Here is a 19,862-nt window from a genome sequence, read left to right on the forward strand (position 1 = left end):
GTATGTTTAACAGCATGAGTGAAGGATGCTTTGTTGCAAAATAGGAAGCTGATTCTAGATTTAATTTTGGATTGGAGATGCTTAAGGTGAGCCTGGAAGGAGAGTTTACAGTCTAACCAGACATCTAGGTATTTGTAGTTGTCCACATATTCTAAGTCAGAACCGTCCAGAGTAGTGATGCTAGACGGGCGGGCAGGTGCGGGCAGCGATCGGTTGAAGAGCAAGCATTTAGTTTTACTTGCATTTAAGAGCAGTTGGAGGTCACGTAAGTAGAGTTGCATGGCATTGAAGCTCGTTTGGAGGATTGTTCACTTCTTGGAGCACCCATCCCGTTAGCGGGATCATTTTCGTCAACATCTGCTGAATTGCAGAGTGCCAAATTCAAATTATATTACTAAAACTATTTATTTTTCAGGAAATTACAAGTGCAATATAGCAAAACACAGTTTAGCTTGTTGTTAATCCACCTGGTGTGTCAGATAAAAAAAAGAAGCTTCACAGCGAAAGCTTTCCAAGCGTTTATGTAAGAACATCTCTCTCAGCAGACAAAACATTACAAACAGATAGCAGCAAAGTAGATTGGTTAGCAAAGTCAGAAAAGCAATAAAATGAATCGCTTACCTTTGATGATCTTCAGATGTTTGCACTGACGAGACTCCCAGTTGCACAACAAATGTTCCTTTTGTTCCATAAAGATTATTTTTATATCCAAAATACCTCCATTTGGTTGGCGCGTTTTGTTTAGTAATCCACAGGCTCGAGCGGTCACGAAGAGGCAGACTAAAATTCCAAATAGTATCTGTAAAGTTCGTACATGTCAAAGTTTTATTATAATAAATGTTTTTTAAATAATTTTCTCTCACAAGGTGCAGCTGTGTAATGATCATGCTTTTTAATCAGCTTCTTTCTTACACCTGTCAGGTGGATTATCTTGAGAAGAAATGCTCACCAACCGGGATGTAAATACATTTGTATTTAAGAGAATTAAGCTTTTTGAGCTTTCTGGGATATTTTATTTCAGTTCATGAAACATGGGACAACCATTTTACATGTTGCGTTTATATTTTTGTTCAGTAAAGCAGTTATACAATTACAATAACAGGGGAGATTATGATATTTATGATGTTTATGTCTCTAACTTTCTCACTCATCATTATTCACAATTTATTCAGGATTATTTGTAATCATGGTGTCATCCATATTCATGTATCAGTGTTTAGAAACATACTCTATTCTTATTTAATATAAAAGTGAAATAATATATTAGTCACCATTCATTTATATTGGGCACAACATCTTTTAAAATTTTTTTTTATTTTATCTTTATTTAATTAGGCAAGTCAGTTAAGAACAAATTCTTATTTTCAATGACGGCCTAGGAACAGTGGGTTAACTGCCTGTTCAGGGGCAGAACCACAGATTTGTCGCCCCTACACTCTAACCACTAGGCTACCTGCCCCCCCTACACTCTAACCACTAGGTTACCTGCCCCCCTACACTCTAACCACTAGGTTACCTGCCGCCCCTACACTCTAACCTCTAGGCTACCTATCCTCCCTACACTCTAACCACTAGTCTACCCTGCCGCCCCTACACTCTAACCACAAGGCTATCTGCCGCCTCCACTCTCTAACCACTAGGCTACCTATCCCCTCTACACTCTAACCACTAGGTTACCTATCTCCTCTACACTCTAACCACTAGGCTACCTATCCCCTCTACACTCTAACCACTAGGCTACCTATCCCCTCTACACTCGAACCACTAGGCTACCAATCCACTCTACACTCTAACCACTAGGCTACCTATCCCCTCTACACTCTAACCACTAGGCTACCTATCTCCTCTACACTCTAACCACTAGGTTACCTATCCCCCCATTAAAAATGCTTTTCGGCGAAAGCATAAGAAGCTATTATCTGATATCCTGCACCATCTACTCCAGCAGTAAACAAAGGAGCTAGCATAGCAGACGCAACACAAAACGCAGAAATAAAATATAAAAAATGCATTTCCTTTGACGAGCTTCTTTTGTTGGCACTCCAATATGTCCCATAAACATCACAATTGGTCATTTTGTTCGATTAATTCCATCCATACATATCGAAAATGTCCATTTATAAAGCGCGTTTGATCCAAAAAAAAACAGCTTACAAAAAACGTCACTAAAAAATATTTCAAAAGTTGCCTATAAACTTTGCCAAAATATTTCAAACTACTTTTCTAATACAGCGTTAGGTATTTTTAAACGTTAATAATCGATCCAATTGTAGACGGGGCAATCTGTATACAATACAGGAGAAAAAAGAAACCAGCACTGATTTTCACGTCTTGCGCAACTCACAAAAGTGTCCCCAGTTCCGAGTTGGCCTACTTCTTCATAGCACAAAGGAATAATAATAAATAATAAATAACCTCAACCATATTCCAAAGACTGGCGACATCGTGTGGAAGCGGTAGGAACTGAAAATAGGTTCCTATTAAATATCCAATGGCAAAGACAATATAGGGAACAGAGAGGGGGGAAAAATCTGAACAGTTAGTTCTCAGGGTTTTGCCTGCTACATAAGTTCTGTTATACTCACAGACATGATTCAAACAGTTTTAGAAACTTCAGAGTGTTTTCTATCCAAATATATGAATAATATGCATATCTTATATTCTTATATTCTTCTATCTTATATTCTTGGCATGAGTAGCAGGAAGTTGAAATTGGGCACGCTATTTATCCAAAAGTGAAAATTCTGCCCCCTAGCTTTAAGAGGATTTATTAATCCAGCCACAGTGTCTGATTTCAAAAAGGCTTTACAGCGAAAGCACCACAAACAATTATGTTAGGTCACCACTAAGTCACAGAAAAACATTAGCCATTTTTCCAGCCAAAGAGAGGAGTCACAAAAAGCAGAAATAGAGATAAAATTAATCACTAACCTTTGATGATCTTCATAAGATGACACTCATAGAACTTCATGTTACACAATACATGTATGTTTTGTTGGATAAAGTGCATATTTATATCCAAAAAAATCTCATTTTACATTGGCGTGTTATGTTCAGTAGTCCCAAAACATGCGGTGATTTTGCAGAGAGCCACATCAATTCACAGAAATATACATAATAAACATTGATAAGAGATACAACTATTATACTTGTACATGGAACATTAAATAAACTTCTCCTTAATGCTGTGTCAGATTTAAAAAGACTTTACAGAAAAAGCAAACCATGCAATAATCTGAGACGGCGCTCAGAGCCCAAAGCAGCCAACAAGATATCCACCTTATTGTGTAGTCAACATTAGTCAGAAATAGCATTATAAATATTGACTTACCTTTGAGGATCTTCATCAGAATGCACTCCCAGGAATCCCAGTTCCAGAATAAATGTTTGATTTGTTCGATAAAGTTCATAATTTATGTCCAAACACCTTCTTTTGTTAGCGCGTTTAATAAAATCGAAACTCACGAGGCGTGGGCAAGTCCAGCGGAAAGGTCGGACGAAAAGTCCAAAACGTTCCGTTGCAGTCCTTAGAAACATGTCAAACGATGTATAGGATCAATCTTTAGGATGTTTTTATCATAAATCTTCAATAATGTTCCAACCGGAGAATTTCTTTGTCTGTAGAAAAGCAATGGAACACGAGGTCGCTCTCACATCACCGTGCGTCACAAGCCCGTGGCTCTCTGCCAGACACCTGACTCATTCCCCTCTCATTCGGCCCCCCTTCACAATAGAAGCTTCAAACAACGTTCAAAACACGGTTGACATCTAGTGGAAGCCTTAGGAAGTGCAACATGACCAATATCCCACTGTATCTTCAATAGGGGCTGAGTTGAAAAACGACCAACCTCAGATTTCCCATTTCCTAGTTGTATTTTTTTCTCAGGTTTTCGCCTGCCATATGAGTTCTGTTATACTCACAGACATCATTCAAACAGTTTTAGAAATTTCAGAGTGTTTTATATCCAAATATACAAATAATGTGCATATATTAGCATCTGGGACTGAGGAGCAGGCCGTTTACTCTGGGCACCTTATTCATCCAAGCTACTCAATACTGCCCCCCAGTCACCAAGAAGTTAACCATTCTCCCTCTCTCCCTCAATTAACCCAATAATAACCACTTGGAGAAGGAGAGAAGTTGAGGGAAGCAGAAAGATGTGAGGTAGCAATTCAAACAGACTAACAAATGCAAGATTTTGCTCTGCTATTCTTGTGAATCTATCAATTAATCCACCTCACAGACCAGCTTTGAAACAATTGCATAACCAGATACAGACAGTCAAGGCGAAAAGATACGTGGACCTGCGGGATTCACAGAATCAAAGATTTCAAGTTTCTCTTGCAGATGCTCCAACTATGTCTGAGCCATCAGAATCACGTAGCCTACAGCAAAGACAAGAGTTGAATAGAAGTAGGAGGATGAGGAGGAAGAGGATGAAGAAGATGAGGAGAAGAAGGATGAGAAGGAGGAAGACAAGGAGGAGGAGGAGGAAGTAGATGAAGAGAAGGTGGAGGAAGAGGATGAAGAAGAATATTAGAACAGTGTCCTGACTTTTTGATCTCTGTATCCTGAACCAGCGGAGGTCGGCAGCAGGCGGCTTGGAGCCGTGTGGTCATAAATACTCTAACCCCTGACCTCTAACCTCTGACCTACTGACCTTTGAAGGGTAGTAACAGTAGTAGATGTCTGTGTCCTGACCTTTGATCTCCTTCTCATTCCTGAACCAGCGGAGGTTGGCAGCAGGCTTGGAGCCGTGGGTCATACAGGTCAGAGTGATCTCATCTCCCTCCAGGGCAGGCTTGGTCAAACCGTCTATCTCTGGCTTCTCTGGCACTCCTACAGGACCGGGGGGAATTACACAGGTTAAAACGTGATACAATACACAGGCTTGAAGTCTGTGCATTAGTGCAATCATCTTCAGATAGCTAGGTGGACCAGTAATAGTAAGTACATTCATCTTCAGATAGCTAGGTGGATCAATCATAGTCAGTACATTCATCTTCAGATAGCTAGGTGGACCAATCATAGTCAGTACATTCAGCTTCAGATAGCTAGGTGGACCAGTCATAGTCAGTACAGGTGGGGGGGTTGATACTCTTTGAACAAGTAGGGTTTCAGAAGTTTTCTTCAAATGTTTTCTTCAGATGTTTTCAGAAGATGTTTTCAGGAGATGTTTTCTTCAGAATGTTTTCTTCAGATGTTTTTTTCAGATGTTTTTTTCAGAAGATGTTTTCAGAAGATGTTTTCAGAAGACGGGCAGTGACTCGACAGAAAAGGGTTTTGATTGGGCCGAGCGGGAGCCTCTGTATGGCAGAGGTTTTACCATAAACCTGGCCTAGTTCTGCATGAATATGATGTAGCTCAGCTCAGAGTGTGTCGGGGAGGAGGACAGGAAAAACACTGAGATTAACCTGGAACCATCATCTGAAAAGTCCAGGGTAGACAGTGTGAAGGGTGTGTGTCTGTGTGATCCATCATCTGAACAGACGAGGGCGGACAGTGTAAAGGGTGTGTGTGTTTGTGATCCGTCTTCTGAACAGACAGGAAGAGGAAGAGGATGGATAGAGCTTTAAAGGGTAGAAGAGAAAGATTAACACTCATATGTCGACGGCTAAACTTTGACTGAGTAATTATGACTATGCAACCCAAACATCCCTCAAGGGTGTGTGTGTCTGAGGCTTCTGTAGAAGTTTGTTTATTATTTAATACCAAAAAACTACATTTTAAGTGAAATATTAGCTTTTGTCTGAAGCCTATAAAAGACAGGAAATTCAAAAGCTAATTTGACCATTGCACTAACAAGGCTTTTCGACATCAGCAGCTTGACTACTGCTAGAGAAATGTAAATGTATTGATCAATGACAAATTTCCGTCCAAAATTACTTCTAGTCTGTCTGTGTCCGATACCGCAGGGTTATTAGATATTGTGCAAATGAACAAAGTTTTGACGCATGCATGTCTGAAGGAAGAACAGTGTTGGGTCTGGAGCAGCATGTCAACACCCTGTGTCTGTGTGGAGTCTGGAGTCTGAAGGAAGAACAGCTCTGGCTCTGGAGTCTGGAGTCTGAAGGAAGAACAGTACTGGCTCTGGAGCAGCATGTCAACACCCTGTGTCTGTGTGGAGTCTGAAGGAAGAACAGCACTGGCTCTGGAGCAGCATGTCAACACCCTGTGTCTGTGTGGAGTCTGGAGTCTGAAGGAAGAACAGTACTGGCTCTGGAGCAGCATGTCAACACCCTGTGTCTGTGTCTGGAGTCTGAAGGAAGAACAGTACTGGCTCTGGAGCAGCATGTCAACACCCTGTGTCTGTGTGGAGTCTGAGTCTGAAGGAAGAACAGTACTGGCTCTGGAGCAGCATGTCAACACCCTGTGTCTGTGTGGAGTCTGGAGTCTGAAGGAAGAACAGCTCTGGCTCTGGAGTCTGGAGTCTGAAGGAAGAACAGTACTGGCTCTGGAGCAGCATGTCAACACCCTGTGTCTGTGTGGAGTCTGGAGTCTGAAGGAAGAACAGTACTGGCTCTGGAGCAGCATGTCAACACCCTGTGTCTGTGTGGAGTCTGAAGGAAGAGCTCTGGTTCTGGACAGCATGTCAACACCCTGTGTCTGTGGAGTCTGGAGTCTGAAGGAAGAACAGTACTGGCTCTGGCAGCAAATGGAATCAAATCAAATCAAATCAAATTTTATTTGTCACATCTGTTAGCAGATGTTAATGCGAGTGTAGGGAAATGCTTGTGCTTCTAGTTCCTGCAATGCAGTAATAAGAGCAAGTAATCTAACTAACAATTCCAAAAAAAAAACTACTGTCTTATACACAGTGTAGGGAAAAAATATGTACAAGGAAATGAATGAGTGATGGTACAGAGCAGCATAGGCTGATACAGTAGATGAACTCATCCAATGGGCAGAAAGATAAGTATGTAAACAAGCTAGTTAAAGTGGCTAGTGATACATCATTACAAAATGGCAGAAAGAGTACAGTATCAGTTTGCATACTGTTGAACAATGTAGGGTAAGTAACATTATATAAGGTAGCATTGTTTAAAGTGGCTGTGATCTATTTACATAATTTCCCATCAATTCCCATGATTAAATGGCTGGAGTGGCCATGTCATTGACTGTTAGTAGCCACTCAATGTTAGTGGTGGCTGTTTAACAGTCTGATGGCCTTGAGATAGAAGCTGTTTTTCAGTCTCTCGGTCCCAGGCCACCCCATGCACCTGTAGCCTGGTGACAGCGGGGTGAACAGGCAGTGGCTCTAGGTTTGATGTCCTTGATGATCTTTATGGCCTTCCTCATCGGGTGGTTTGTCCTGGAGGGCAGGTAGTTTGCCCCCGGTGATGCGTTCTGCAGACCTCACTACTACTGGCTCTGCAGTTTGTCAACACCCTTTTGTGGTCTGGGTCTGAAGGAAGAACAGTACTGGCTCTGAGCAGCATGTCAACACCCTGTGTCTGTGTGGAGTCTGGGTCTGAAGGAAATACAGTTGGCTTGAGCAGCATTTCAACACCCTTATCTGTCATTCTGGAGTCTGAAGGAAGACAGTACTGGCTCTGAGTCTGATGTAGGACCTACTGGCTCTCCATCATGTCAACACCCTGTATCTGTGTGGAGTCTGGAGTCGTTAGGGAAATGGGCCTGCCTGCTCTACTCAGAGAAGAGGGTGGTGGAACAGACAGTCTGAGCACAGAGAGGAGAAAAAATGCAAGGAAATCAAGATAGCAGCAACAGCTGTACACATAACTCATCCAATGGGCAGAAAGATAGCAGCAACAGCTGTACACATAACTCATCCAAAAGGCAGAAAGATAGCAGCAGTTTCAACTGTTCTGCCTTATTATTATACGACCATGCTGGTCATTTATGAACATTTGAACATCTTGGCCATCATTCTGTTATAAGCAGACAGACTGATGAGGACTGCCACCCCACATAGCCTGGTTCCTCCATTTCTTCCTAGGTTTTGGCCTTTCTAGGGAGTTTTTCCTAGCCACCGTGCTTCTACACCTGCATTGCTTGCTGTTTGGGGTTTTAGGCTGGGTTTCTGTACAGCACTTTGAGATAGCAGGCAGCATATGAATAAATTTGATTTGATTTGATTTGACTTGATTATCCATCATTCTATCAGCAGACAGCTCTGATGTGGAGCTACTGTTCTCCATCATTCTATCAGCAGACAGCACTCTGACTGATGTGGAGCTACTGTTCTCCATCATTCTATCAGCAGACAGCACTCTGACTGATGTGGAGCTACTGTTCTCCATCATTCTATCAGCAGGCAGCACTCTGATGTGGAGCTACTGTTCTCCATCATTCTATCAGCAGGCAGCACTCTGATGTGGAGCTACTGTTCTCCATCATTCTATCAGCAGGCAGCACTCTGATGTGGAGCTACTGTTCTCCATCATTCTATCAGCAGATAGCACTCTGACTGATGTGGAGCTACTGTACCCCATCATTCTATCAGCAGGCAGCACTCTGATGTGGAGCTACTCTTCTCCATCATTCTATCAGCAGACAGCACTCTGACTGATGTGGAGCTACTGTTCTCCATTTTCTATCAGCAGATAGCACTCTGATGTGGAGCTACTGTTCTCCATCATTCTATCAGCAGATAGCACTCTGACTGATGGAGCTACTGTTCTCCATCATTCTATCAGCAGACAGCACTCTGATGATGTGGAGCTACTGTTCTCCATTTCTATCAGCAGATAGACTCTGGCTGATGTGGAGCTACTGTTCTCCATCATTCTATCAGCAGACAGCACTCTGATGTGGAGCTACTGTTCTCCATCATTCTATCAGCAGACAACACTCTGATGTGGAGCTACTGTACCCCATCATTCTATCAGCAGGCAGCACTCTGATGTGGAGCTACTCTTCTCCATCATTCTATCAGCAGATAGCACTCTGACTGATGTGGAGCTACTGTTCTCCATTTCTATCAGCAGATAGCACTATGGCTGATGTGGAGCTACTGTTCTCCATCATTCTATCAGCAGGCATGACTCTGATGTTGAGCTACTGTTCTCCATCATTCTATCAGCAGGCATGACTCTGGACTCAGTGGACTCATTCTATGGATAGAGAATAGAAGATTATAGGTTTGAATCTCACTGATGCCGTGCCACAAAAAATAAAATAAATGTTTGCATAATTAATGCCTATGGAAATCTATTTCCATGTGTTCTATCTGTGTTTGGAGTAAGAAGAAACAAAAGTTACCCCCAAATTAACCACCAGTGTTAATCAAAGTCTTATTACAATATTCAGTTAAAGTTATAAGGGAGTGGCTGCTTGGGGTGTCACTACAGACCCGGGTCGCAAGCGGCCGTGACCGAGAGACCCGTGAGGTGGCGCACAAATGGCCCAGCGTCGTTCGGGTTAGGGAGGGGTTTTGGCTGGCCTCCCGTAACCCAGACATCGCTGGGCCATTTCCTTGTCCCATCTAGCGACTCCTGTGGCGTTCTGGGTGGATGCATGCTGACATGGTCGCCAGTTGTATGGTTTTTCCTCCAACACATTGATGTGGCTGGCTTCTGGGTTAAGCGAGCAGTAGAAGCAGTGCGGCTTGGCAGGGTCTTGTTTTGGAGAAAGCATGACTCTCGACCTTCGTCTCTCCCGAGTCCTGTATGGGAAGCTGCAGTGAAGACTGTTACTACCAATTGAATATTCAGAGTGAGTTTTTTCCACACAAAAGGGCTTTATTTCAACCAGAAATACTCCTCAGTTCCATCAACTGTCCAGGTGGCTGGTCTCAGACGATCCTGCAGGTGAAGAATCCGGATGGGCTGGCGTACTTACATGTGGTCTGCGGTTGTGAGGCTGTTAGGACGTACTGCCAAATTCTCTAAAACGACATTGGGATGTGGCCTATGATAGAGAAATGAACATTCAATTCTCTGACAACAGCTCTGGTGGACATTCCTGCAGTCAGCATGCCAACTGCACGCTCCTTCAAAACTTGAGACATCTGTGTTGTGTTGTGACAAAACCACACATTTTAGTGGCCATTTATTGAACTCAGCACAAGGTGCACCTGTGCAATGATCGTGCTGTTTATTCCGATTCTTGATATGCCACACCTGTCAGGTGGATGCATTATTTTGGCAAAGGAGAAATGCTTACTAACAGGGATGTAAGAAAATGTGTGCACAAAATTTGAGAGAAATGTTTTTTCTACATATGGAACATTTCTGGGATATTTTATTTCAGCCCATGAAACATGGGACCAACACTTTACATGTTGGGTTTACATTTTTGTTCAGTATATTACAGTATGTTGCACTGGGCGCTATGGGTGAAGACCGAAGTGCTGCTGGGTATGTGTGACACAGCCCCATTCCATTAGAGAACCTACTGAGTGTTACGGTTTTCTTCCGTCGAAAGAGAGTCGGACCAAAATGCAGCGTGGTAAGTTAGATACATGTTTAATGAACGAATAAACACGACAATACAGAAACAGACCGTGAAAACTGATACAGTCTATCTTGTGACAATAAACACAGAGACAGGAACAATCACCCACGAAACACTCAAAGAATATGGCTGCCTAAATATGGTTCCCAATCAGAGACAACGAGAATCACCTGCCTCTGATTGAGAACCGCCTCAGGCAACCATAGACTTTGCTAGAACACCCCACTAAGCCATAATCCCAAAACCTACGAAAACCCCCCATACATAAACACAACACAAAATAAACCCGTGTCACACCCTGGCCTAGCCAAATAAATAAGAAAACACAAAATACTAAGACCAGGGCGTGACACTGAGTGTTTCCCATTTTAGCTGAGACAGGTAGACAAGTTTTCTCTACAGCCCAATATTCTCAATATACCAATAATGTCAACATTATATTTTCTTTGGTATAACATTTTTTTTTATTGGTTCCATATTTGGATTTATAAATTACTCTTGTCACAAAAAGAAAAGCCCGTTGATTATTAAAGTTCCATATCTTTTGAATGAGTTATCCACATTGCAATGTGGGCTTTTATTTTGAAGGTTTCCTAATTAACATACGGAAGTGACATCAACATTTGGGCTGCTGTCAGAATAATAGTCTGGTCCTGGATAAAATTGACACACAGGGTTTAATTTACTGCAGTGTCTAGTAATTGTCCAAATGCATGGCCACTTTTCCACTCTATATTGTTATTGAATTTTCACAAATATCTGACGTTACTCTACGTTATCCCCAAACACCCTATCAAAGTATGAAAATGTGAAAATGACCATATCTAAGTGCCTGCTTGTCAGAAAATGTAAAAAAAAAAAAGGCATCATATTCTTCCTGGGGGAGTATATGAACAGATATTTATACGATTTCATGTTGCTAAAACGCTGCCAGTTGCACTTCAACTATGTTCTGAAATTGTTTTGGGGTGTATTGCACAGGAAGTTGGTGGCATCTTAATTGGGGGAAGGCATGCTTGTGGTATTGACTGGAGAGAAATAAATGGAATGGTATCCAATACTCCGTTCCATTGTTATGAGCCATGTCCCCTCAACAGACTCCTAGCTGCATTGATCTAGTGAGCACTGCATTGCACAGCGTGTTGTTTCTTAGCAAGGCAATTTGTTCTCTCAGCAACAGTCTGTTGTTGTGTGGTGGCTGATCTTGGTCGAGGAGATGTAGGTAGCTGGCAGTGTTTGTGTTGTCTTACCAAGCTATCTCCACTATGGAGTGGCTAGTTCCACAGTGGCGTGGCTAGTTCCACTGTGGCGTAGCTAGTTCCACTGTGGCGTGGCTAGTTCCACTGTGGTTCCACTGTGGCGTAGCTAGTTCCACAGTCATCTGTGTTAAAAATATAGCTTGCTTTCTTTGCCTGTTGTTAGCGAGCTAACACTGATCTGAGTGGTGTTAGCTAATGCTCATCTGAGTGGTGTTAGCTACCTAATGCTCATCTGACTGGTGTTAGCTAGCTAACGCTCATCTGACTGGTGTTAGCTAGCTAACGCTCATCTGAGTGGTGTTAGCTAGCTAACGCTCATCTGAGTGGTGTTAGCTAGCTAACGCTCATCTGAGTGGTGTTAGCTAGCTAACGCTCATCTGAGTGGTGTTAGCTAGCTAACGCTCATCTGAGTGGTGTTAGCTAGCTAACGCTCATCTGACTGGTGTTAGCTAGCTAACGCTCATCTGACTGGTGTTAGCTAGCTAACGCTCATCTGAGTGGTGTTAGCTAGCTAACGCTCATCTGAGTGGTGTTAGCTAGCTAACGCTCATCTGACTGGTGTTAGCTACAAGATGACTGAGTTTGTTAGCTAGCTAACGCTCATCTGACTGGTGAACACAGCTCATCTGATGGTGTTAGCTAGCAAATCTGAAGAGCCGCTCATCTGACTGGTGTTAATGAGCTAACGCTCATCTGATGGTGTTCTGTCCGTCTCTGTAATGGTGTTAGCTTTCGCTCATCTGAGTGGTTTAAATGTAAAAATCATCTGATGGTGTTAGCTTAATTAAATCTCATCTTAAAAGTGTTAGCTGGTAGCTAACGCTCATCTGACTGGTGTTAGCTAGCAAGCTGCTGGAGTTTGTACAGTTTGGATACGTCACAGCTCAGAACACAGTACAGATTTCCAACAAGAGCCGCTGCATTCTCACTTTAAATGAGACTACGATCTGTTATACAAATTCTGTCCGTCTTGTAATTAATTAGCTTTCCTTCCTTTTTTTAAATGTAAAAAATAGCAGATAATTTTTTAAGTTAATTAAATCAACATCTTAAAAGGGCCTTAATCGACGACACAACAGTGGTAGGCCTGATCACCAACAACGATTAAAAAACAACAACAAAAAAAACAACAACAACGATGAGACAGCCTATAGGGAGGAGGTCAGAGACCTGGAGGTGTTGCCAGGACAACAACCTCTCCCTCAACGATGAGACAGCATATAGGGAGGAGGTCAGAGACCTGGAGGTGTTGCCAGGACAACAACCTCTCCCTCAATGATGAGACAGCCTATAGGGAGGAGGTCAGAGACCTGGAGGTGGTGCCAGGACAACAACCTCTCCCTCAATGATGAGACAGCCTATAGGGAGGAGGTCAGAGACCTGGAGGTGGTGCCAGGACAACAACCTCTCCCTCAACGATGAGACAGCCTATAGGGAGGAGGTCAGAGACCTGGAGGTGGTGCCAGGACAACAACCTCTCCCTCAACGATGAGACAGCCTATAGGGAGGAGGTCAGAGACCTGGAGGTGTTGCCAGGACAACAACCTCTCCCTCAACGATGAGACAGCCTATAGGGAGGAGGTCAGAGACCTGGAGGTGGTGCCAGGACAACAACCTCTCCCTCAACGATGAGACAGCCTATAGGGAGGAGGTCAGAGACCTGACCGTGTGGTGCCAGGACAACAACCTCTCCCTCAACAATGAGACAGCCTATAGGGAGGAGGTCAGAGACCTGACCGTGTGGTGCCAGGACAACAACCTCTCCTTCAACATGATCAAGACAAAGGAGATGATTGTAGACTACAGGAAAAGGAGGACCGAGCACGCCCCCATTCTCATCGACGGGTCTGTAGTGGAGCAGGTTGAGAGCTTCAAGTTCCTTGGTGTCCACATCACCAAAAAACTATCATGGTCCAAACACACCAAGACAGTCGTGAAGAGGGAACGACAAAACCTATTCCCCCTCAGGAGACTAAAAATATTTGGCATGGGTCCTCAGATCCTCAAAACGTTTGACAGCTGCACCATCGAGAGCATCCTGACGGGTTGCATAACTGCCTGGTACGGCAACTGCTCAGCCTCCGACCGCAAGGCACTACAGAAGGTAGTGTGAACGGCCCAGTACATCACTTGGGCAAAGCTGCCTGCCATCCAGGACCTCTATACCAGGCGGTGTCAGAGGAAGGCCCTAAATATTGACAAAGACTTCAGCCACCCTAGTCATAGACTGTTCTCTCTGCTACAGCACAGCAAGCGGTACCGGAGCGCAAAAAAGGCTTCTCAACAGCTTTTACCCCCGAGCCATAAGACTCCTGAACAGCTAATCATGGGGCTACCCAGACTATTTGCATTGCCCCCCCCTCTTTTACACTGCTGCTACTTGCTGTTTATTATCTATGCATAGTCACTTTACCTCTACCTACATGTATTACCTCATTCACCTCGACTAACCGGTGCCCCCGCAAATTGACTCTATACCGGGTACCCCCTGTATATAGCCTCCACATTGACTCTGTACCGGTGTCCCTTGTATATAGCCTCCACATTGACTCTGTACCGCTACCCCCTGTATATAGCCTCCACATTGACTCTGTACCGGTACCCCCTGTATATAGCCTCCACATTGACTCTGTACCGGTGCCCCTTGTATATAGCCTCCACATTGACTCTGTACCGTAACACCCTGTATATAGTCTCCACATTGACTCTGTACCGGTACCCCCTGTATATAGCCTCCACATTGACTCTGTAGCGTAATACCATGTATACAGCCTCCACATTCACTCTGTACCGTAATACCCTGTATATAGCCTCCACATTGACTCTGTACCGTAATACCCTGTATATAGTCTCCACATTGACTCTGTACTGGTACTCCCTGATTATAGCCTCCACATTGACTCTGTACCGTAATACCCTGTAAATAGCCTCCACATTCACTCTGTACCGTAATACCCTGTATATAGTCTCCACATTGACTCTGTACCGTAATACCCTGTATATAGCCTCCACATTCACTCTGTACCGTAATACCCTGTATATAGCCTCGCTTGTTATTTTACTGTTGCTCTTTAGTTATTTGTTATTTTTATTTTTTACTTATCAAGTTTTTTACTTAAACATATTTTTCTTAAAACGGCATTGTTGTTTAAGGGCTTGTAAGTAAGCATTGCATTGTTGTATTGGGTGCTTGTGACAAATACAATACAATTAGGTAATGTATCTTTCTCTGCCATTCGTGTCAGTGTTAGCAACTTTGTGGAATTTCTTAAATGTCTTGAGAAAAAGCTAACTGTTTCCATCGTTCATAGAAGGACACTACCGAACAGCTCTTGACATTTAGGGAATATATTTCTCATTCCCTTGTTCCAAAATTTTGCATATTTATAGAGAAATTACGAGGGGGGGGGGAACTCAGTTTAACATTTAGCATTGATGGTTCAAACTCTAATTTATTGTCGCATCTATTATGTCCTGTGAATGTGTGTCCATGCGATGCTCTTATGTATGTTTGCGTGCGCGCCGTGCGGTGTGTGTGTGTTCCAAGGTCAGTCTGAAGCTGATTGATTGACAGGTCTGCTGGTCGATTGATTGTTTCTGGCCTTGTGTTTCTGGTTCCTCTTGAGAGGGTACTTTAAGCCTTACATTGGCAGTTTGAAGTGACTCAAATCCATTTTTTTTGCATATCTGATTTGAATCTGTTCTTTTTCCTGCCAAAAAAAGCAAATAGATACATATATTTCAAACCACCTTCACACTTGGGTGTCTGAATGGTCAAATCGGATTTATTTGGTTGGTTTGACTTGGCTACTCTGATCACATTGTAGCTAACTGGCTGGGTTATTTGTTTACAAACAAATGAATGTATGTGTTAAAAGGCTAAACAGCTAACTAGCTAGTTGACTGCTGTGGCTAGTTAGCTAACTGCTATGGCTAGCTAGTTGACTGCTGTGGCTAGTTAGCTAACTGCTGTGGCTAGCTAGTTGACTGCTGTGGCTAACTAGCTAGTTGACTGCTGTGGCTAGTTAGCTAACTGCTGTGGCTAGCTAGCTAACTGCTGTGGCTAGATAGTTGACTGCTGTGGCTAGCTAGCTAACTGCTGTGGCTAGCTAGTTGACTGCTGTGGCTAGATAGTTGACTGCTGTGGCTAGCTAGTTGACTGCTGTGGCTAGATAGTTGACTGCTGTGGCTAGATAGCTAACTGCTGTGGCTAGCAAGTTGACTGCTGTGGCTAGATAGTTGACTGCTGTGACTAGCTAGTTGACTGCTGTGACTAGCTAGTTGACTGCTGTGGCTAGCTAGTTGACTGGTGTGACTAGCTAGTTGACTGCTGTGGCTAGCTAGTTGACTGCTGTGGCTAGCTAGTTGACTGCTGTGGCTAGCTAGTTGACTGCTGTGGCTAGCTAGTTGACTGCTGTGGCTAGCTAGTTGACTGCTGTGGCTAGCTAGTTGACTGCTGTGGCTAGCTAGTTGACTGCTGTGGCTAGCTAGTTGACTGCTGTCGTCGAGACATGTGGTGTGTGTTGAGACATGAGGTGTGTGCTGTTGAGACATGAGGTGTGTGTTGTTGAGACATGAGGTGTGTGTTGTTGAGACATGAGGTGTGTGTTGTTGAGACATGAGGTGTGTGTTGTTGAGACATGAAGTGTGTGCTGTTGAGACATGAGGTGTGTGTGTAAATCATTGCTCAGGGGAAATGTGATGCTTCTCTGTAGCTGATGGTAATTCTGGACATCAGGGGGTACGTAGTCAGTAGCTCAACATCTTCTCTCTGAATCAGAAGTTGTACATCTGATCTGACGTCACCGTTCTTCACATCAACGTGTTTAATCAAAACACAATGGGTAAGCTCCAGAAACATTCACCGACTGGAATTCATGAAAGGTAAAATGTGTTTTCTGAAAGATGTGTTTTTTTGTACAGCTATCAATTTAGTCTGGTAACATAACATCTATGAAGTAGACCTTGAGCTGAATAGAATCGACAGTTGACTAGACTGAGTAGGAGTATTACTGCTGTAAGGGGGAAGTGTGGGTTGACTGAGTATTACTGCTGTAAGGGGACGTGTGGGTTGACTGAGTATTACTGCTGTAAGGGGACGTGTGGGTTGACTGAGTATTAATGCTGTAAGGGAACGTGTGGGTTGACTGAGTATTACTGCTTTAAGGGGACGTGTGGGTTGACTGAGTATTACTGCTGTAAGGGGAAGTGTGGGTTGACTGAGAATTACTGCTATAAGGGGAAGTGTGGGTTGACTGAGTATTACTGCTGTAAGGGGGAAGTGTGGGTTGACTGAGAATTACTGCTATAAGGGGAAGTGTGGGTTGACTGAGTATTACTGCTGTAAGGGGAAGTGTGGGTTGACTGAGTATTACTGCTGTAAGGGGAAGTGTGGGTGGACTGAGTATTACTGCTCTAAGGGGAAGTGTGGGTTGACTGAGTATTACTGCTGTAAGGGGGAAGTGTGGGTTGACTGAGAATTACTGCTATAAGGGGAAGTGTGGGTTGACTGAGTATTACTGCTGTAAGGGGAAGTGTGGGTTGACTGAGTATTACTGCTGTAAGGGGAAGTGTGGGTGGACTGAGTATTACTGCTCTAAGGGGAAGTGTGGGTTGACTGAGTATTACTGCTGTAAGGGGGAAGTGTGGGTTGACTCAGTATTACTGCTGTAAGGGGAAGTGTGTGGGTTGACTGAGTATTACTGCTATAAGGGGGAAGTGTGGGTTGACTGAGTATTACTGTTGTAACGGGAAGTGTGGGTTGACTGAGTATTACTGCTGTAAGGGGAAGTGTGGGTTGACTGAGTATTACTGCTGTAAGGGGAAGTGTGGGTTGACTGAGTATTACTGCTGTAAGGGGAAGTGTGGGTGGACTGAGTATTACTGCTCTAAGGGGAAGTGTGGGTTGACTGAGTATTACTGCTGTAAGGGGGAAGTGTGGGTTGACTCAGTATTACTGCTGTAAGGGGAAGTGTGTGGGTTGACTGAGTATTACTGCTATAAGGGGAAGTGTGGGTTGACTGAGTATTACTGTTGTAACGGGAAGTGTGGGTTGACTGAGTAGGAGTATTACTGCTGTAAGGGGAAGTGTGGGTTGACTGAGTATTACTGCTGTAAGGGGAAGTGTGGGTTGACTGAGTATTACTGCTGTAAGGGGAAGTGTGGGTTGACTCAGTATTACTGCTGTAAGGGGAAGTGTGGGTTGACTGAGTATTACTGCTATAAGGGGGAAGTGTGGGTTGACTGAGTATTACTGTTGTAACGGGAAGTGTGGGTTGACTGAGTAGGAGTATTACTGCTGTAAGGGGAAGTGTGGGTTGACTGAGTATTACTGCTGTAAAGGGAAGTGTGGGTTGACTGAGTATTACTGCTGTAAGGGGAAGTGTGGGTTGACTCAGTATTACTGCTGTAAGGGGAAGTGTGGGTTGACTGAGTATTACTGCTATAAGGGGGAAGTGTGGGTTGACTGAGTATTACTGTTGTAACGGGAAGTGTGGGTTGACTGAGTAGGAGTATTACTGCTGTAAGGGGAAGTGTGGGTTGACTGAGTATTACTGCTGTAAGGGGGAAGTGTGGGTTGACTGAGTATTACTGCTGTAAGGGGACGTTTGGGTTGACTGAGTATTACTGCTGTAAGGGAACGTGTGGGTTGACTGAGTATTACTGCTTTAAGGGGACGTGTGGGTTGACTGAGTATTAATGCTGTAAGGGGAAGTGTGGGTTGACTGAGTATTACTGCTTTAAGGGGGAAGTGTGGGTTGACTGAGAATTACTGCTATAAGGGGAAGTGTGGGTTGACTGAGTATTACTGCTGTAAGGGGAAGTGTGGGTTGACTGAGTATTACTGCTGTAATGGGAAGTGTGGGTGGACTGAGTATTACTGCTCTAAGGGGAAGTGTGGGTTGACTGAGTATTACTGCTGTAAGGGGAAGTGTGGGTTGACTCAGTATTACTGCTGTAAGGGGAAGTGTGTGGGTTGACTGAGTATTACTGCTATAAGGGGGAAGTGTGGGTTGACTGAGTATTACTGTTGTAACGGGAAGTGTGGGTTGACTGAGTATTACTGCTGTAAGGGGAAGTGTGGGTTGACTGAGTATTACTGCTGTAAGGGGAAGTGTGGGTTGACTGAGTATTACTGCTGTAAGGGGAAGTGTGGGTGGACTGAGTATTACTGCTCTAAGGGGAAGTGTGGGTTGACTGAGTATTACTGCTGTAAGGGGGAAGTGTGGGTTGACTCAGTATTACTGCTGTAAGGGGAAGTGTGGGGTTGACTGAGTATTACTGCTATAAGGGGAAGTGTGGGTTGACTGAGTATTACTGTTGTAACGGGAAGTGTGGGTTGACTGAGTAGGAGTATTACTGCTGTAAGGGGAAGTGTGGGTTGACTGAGTATTACTGCTGTAAGGGGAAGTGTGGGTTGACTGAGTATTACTGCTGTAAGGGGAAGTGTGGGTTGACTGAGTATTACTGCTGTAAGGGGAAGTGTGGGTTGACTGAGTATTACTGCTATAAGGGGGAAGTGTGGGTTGACTGAGTATTACTGTTGTAACGGGAAGTGTGGGTTGACTGAGTATTTACTGCTGTAAGGGGAAGTGTGGGTTGACTGAGTATTACTGCTGTAAAGGGAAGTGTGGGTTGACTGAGTATTACTGCTGTAAGGGGAAGTGTGGGTTGACTCAGTATTACTGCTGTAAGGGGAAGTGTGGGTTGACTGAGTATTACTGCTATAAGGGGAAGTGTGGGTTGACTGAGTATTACTGTTGTAACGGGAAGTGTGGGTTGACTGAGTAGGAGTATTACTGCTGTAAGGGGAAGTGTGGGTTGACTGAGTATTACTGCTGTAAGGGGGAAGTGTGGGTTGACTGAGTATTACTGCTGTAAGGGGACGTTTGGGTTGACTGAGTATTACTGCTGTAAGGGATCGTGTGGGTTGACTGAGTATTACTGCTTTAAGGGGACGTGTGGGTTGACTGAGTATTACTGCTGTAAGGGGACGTGTGGGTTGACTGAGTATTAATGCTGTAAGGGGAAGTGTGGGTTGACTGAGTATTACTGCTGTAAGGGGGAAGTGTGGGTTGACTGAGAATTACTGCTATAAGGGGAAGTGTGGGTTGACTGAGTATTACTGCTGTAAGGGGAAGTGTGGGTTGACTGAGTATTACTGCTGTAAGGGGGAAGTGTGG

The 19,862-nt window shown here is 43.9% G+C and overlaps 1 protein-coding gene across 1 annotated transcript in view; it reads right to left on the reverse strand.

Annotated features, from left to right (window-relative positions):
• Positions 1 to 19,862, reverse strand: part of LOC112238761 (cell adhesion molecule 2-like) — a 499,544-nt gene that overhangs the window by 106,879 nt on the left and 372,803 nt on the right. Inside the window, exon 4 of the mRNA XM_042309731.1 lies at positions 4,703 to 4,840. Coding sequence (XP_042165665.1) covers positions 4,703 to 4,840 — 138 coding nt within the window. The remainder of the gene's footprint in view (positions 1 to 4,702; positions 4,841 to 19,862) is intronic.

This window comes from Oncorhynchus tshawytscha, linkage group LG30 (assembly GCF_018296145.1).
Source record: "Oncorhynchus tshawytscha isolate Ot180627B linkage group LG30, Otsh_v2.0, whole genome shotgun sequence".
Taxonomy (NCBI): Eukaryota; Metazoa; Chordata; class Actinopteri; order Salmoniformes; family Salmonidae; genus Oncorhynchus; species Oncorhynchus tshawytscha.